A 1,792-nucleotide genomic window follows, 5' to 3' on the forward strand; every position below is an offset into this window, starting at 1 on the left:
CCTTTCTGAGGCCTATTTAATCTACTTATATGATTCAAAGATATTTCCCTCAGTGCCCCTAGTAAGGTGATTAAATCTTTTACACTAAAATATGCCCTCTAATAGGCAATGTGATTGTTGAAAGTTTGAGAAAAAGAAAGGTACTCAAAATAATCGAAGATTTTTTACTTGGTGATTGTATTGTTAATATAATTTTTTTTTGATAGAATAATTTGAAGCACCATTCTGAATTAATTTGTACTACTTAAGAACACGCTGCTGTACCTATGCCATTTGTAAAACAAAATTCTTCTAAAATTAATGTTAAGGAAGATATCAAAGTATTCAGCAGAGAAAGGCATCCTGAGTTTTTTTATTTGTATAGTTATTTGTTAGTAACTTTTAAAGGTTTAAAAAGAAAAATGAGCTTTTTCTGAACATCTCAGATGAAGTGACACTTCGGACTAGGTATTTATTCATTTTTAGATTTGTACCTACAGGACATGCAAAACTAATACAATTTTACTAAAATAATAATAATACATTATATCACTTAATTTCTTTCCTATTGTCTCAGTTGTGGTTCAGGGTGTGCTGCAATCCATTGCAACGCCCTCGCAATTTGTGGTGGGATTGGTGGGGGAGTTGGGAGGTGAGCTCCTTGTGGTTGGAAACCATTCTCGTCGGCAACGTAGGTAAGCACAATTGGTATTCCCTCAGGGGAAGTGTATTGGAAGCCACCTTGAGCAGCTGTTCCTACGTCGGGTCCAATGGCTTTGGGACCTCCTTGTTCTTGAGCCGATATACCGTTTTCCGTCTCATACCTGTTGACAAATATTTCTAATTAATTCCAGACATAAAAAGTCCTTAAGATAAGCATGTTATGGATGAAATTATATATAAAGTTTATGACAATGACCTATTTAGAACTAAAATACTACCGAAATAAACACCATTTTTGAGTTTTCGATAAGTACTATGATCTTAGCACCTGCAAAAATAGTAGCAAAATAGTGAAAATACTGATTAAAATTTTAATGAGTGATCATGTAATTATTTTTCATTTTCTCAGTCACGAATCGACGGGAAATTTGAAAACTGAAAATATTTCAGATGTTTATTTCTTGTCATATGGTTTAAATACAAACATATATGGTAGGTAATACTTCTAAATAACTTTGAATGTATACGTATGTGTTAAAAAATTGTCAAAGGCATTATTGAAAATGTACTTACTCCCAGGCATATTGACCCTCTGGAGTTATATCTTGGTTCTGACGAAGAATGCGGATTTCTCTCTGATGAACTTGTGGTTGGGGCAAAGCATAGGCCGTAGCCAGTAAAATGGAGGCGACTACCTATAAAAATATTTCATTATATTAAACTTATTTTTCCATGGTCTCAATTCAAGCTATATAATATTTTTGTAATAGTTTTCTTTTAAAAAATCCTGTAGGTGCCTATAATTATTACGTTTTTTAAAATTATGCAGTAGATTACAAACATTATTCAATTATGGTGTAAAAAATATTATTTACTTGGTACTAAACAGATGCAGGTTTTGCAAAATATGGAGGATATTAAAAATTTACTACAATAATTATTAAATAGCTAATAGGATTTGTAAAGCTACTCAAAGGTAAAATTTCTTTCATCATTTTGAGAGTTTACAACTCTTTGAATGAGGTCCTATGCTAAAAGAAATGCAGAATAGCACCGTATTTCCTAGAATATCTACTAGAAATTACTACTACATTTTTTCAATAGAAAAATGTATTTAAATACTATAATAAAAAAAAACAAAAGGATTTCT

The 1,792-nt window shown here is 31.4% G+C and overlaps 1 protein-coding gene across 1 annotated transcript; it reads right to left on the reverse strand.

The window, feature by feature from the left end:
* Window positions 1-442: 442 nt before the first annotated feature.
* LOC108916617 (endocuticle structural glycoprotein SgAbd-1-like) lies at window positions 443-1,337 on the reverse strand (the record flags this gene model as incomplete). The annotated part of the gene is made up of 2 exons (XM_018722913.1): window positions 443-803; window positions 1,216-1,337. Coding segments are annotated over 2 exons (381 nt in total), but the record flags the coding sequence as incomplete, so codon positions are not given.
* Window positions 1,338-1,792: the final 455 nt, after the last annotated feature.

This window comes from Anoplophora glabripennis, unplaced genomic scaffold, assembly GCF_000390285.2.
Source record: "Anoplophora glabripennis isolate ALB-LARVAE unplaced genomic scaffold, Agla_2.0 scaffold2396, whole genome shotgun sequence".
NCBI classification, from domain to species: Eukaryota; Metazoa; Arthropoda; class Insecta; order Coleoptera; family Cerambycidae; genus Anoplophora; species Anoplophora glabripennis.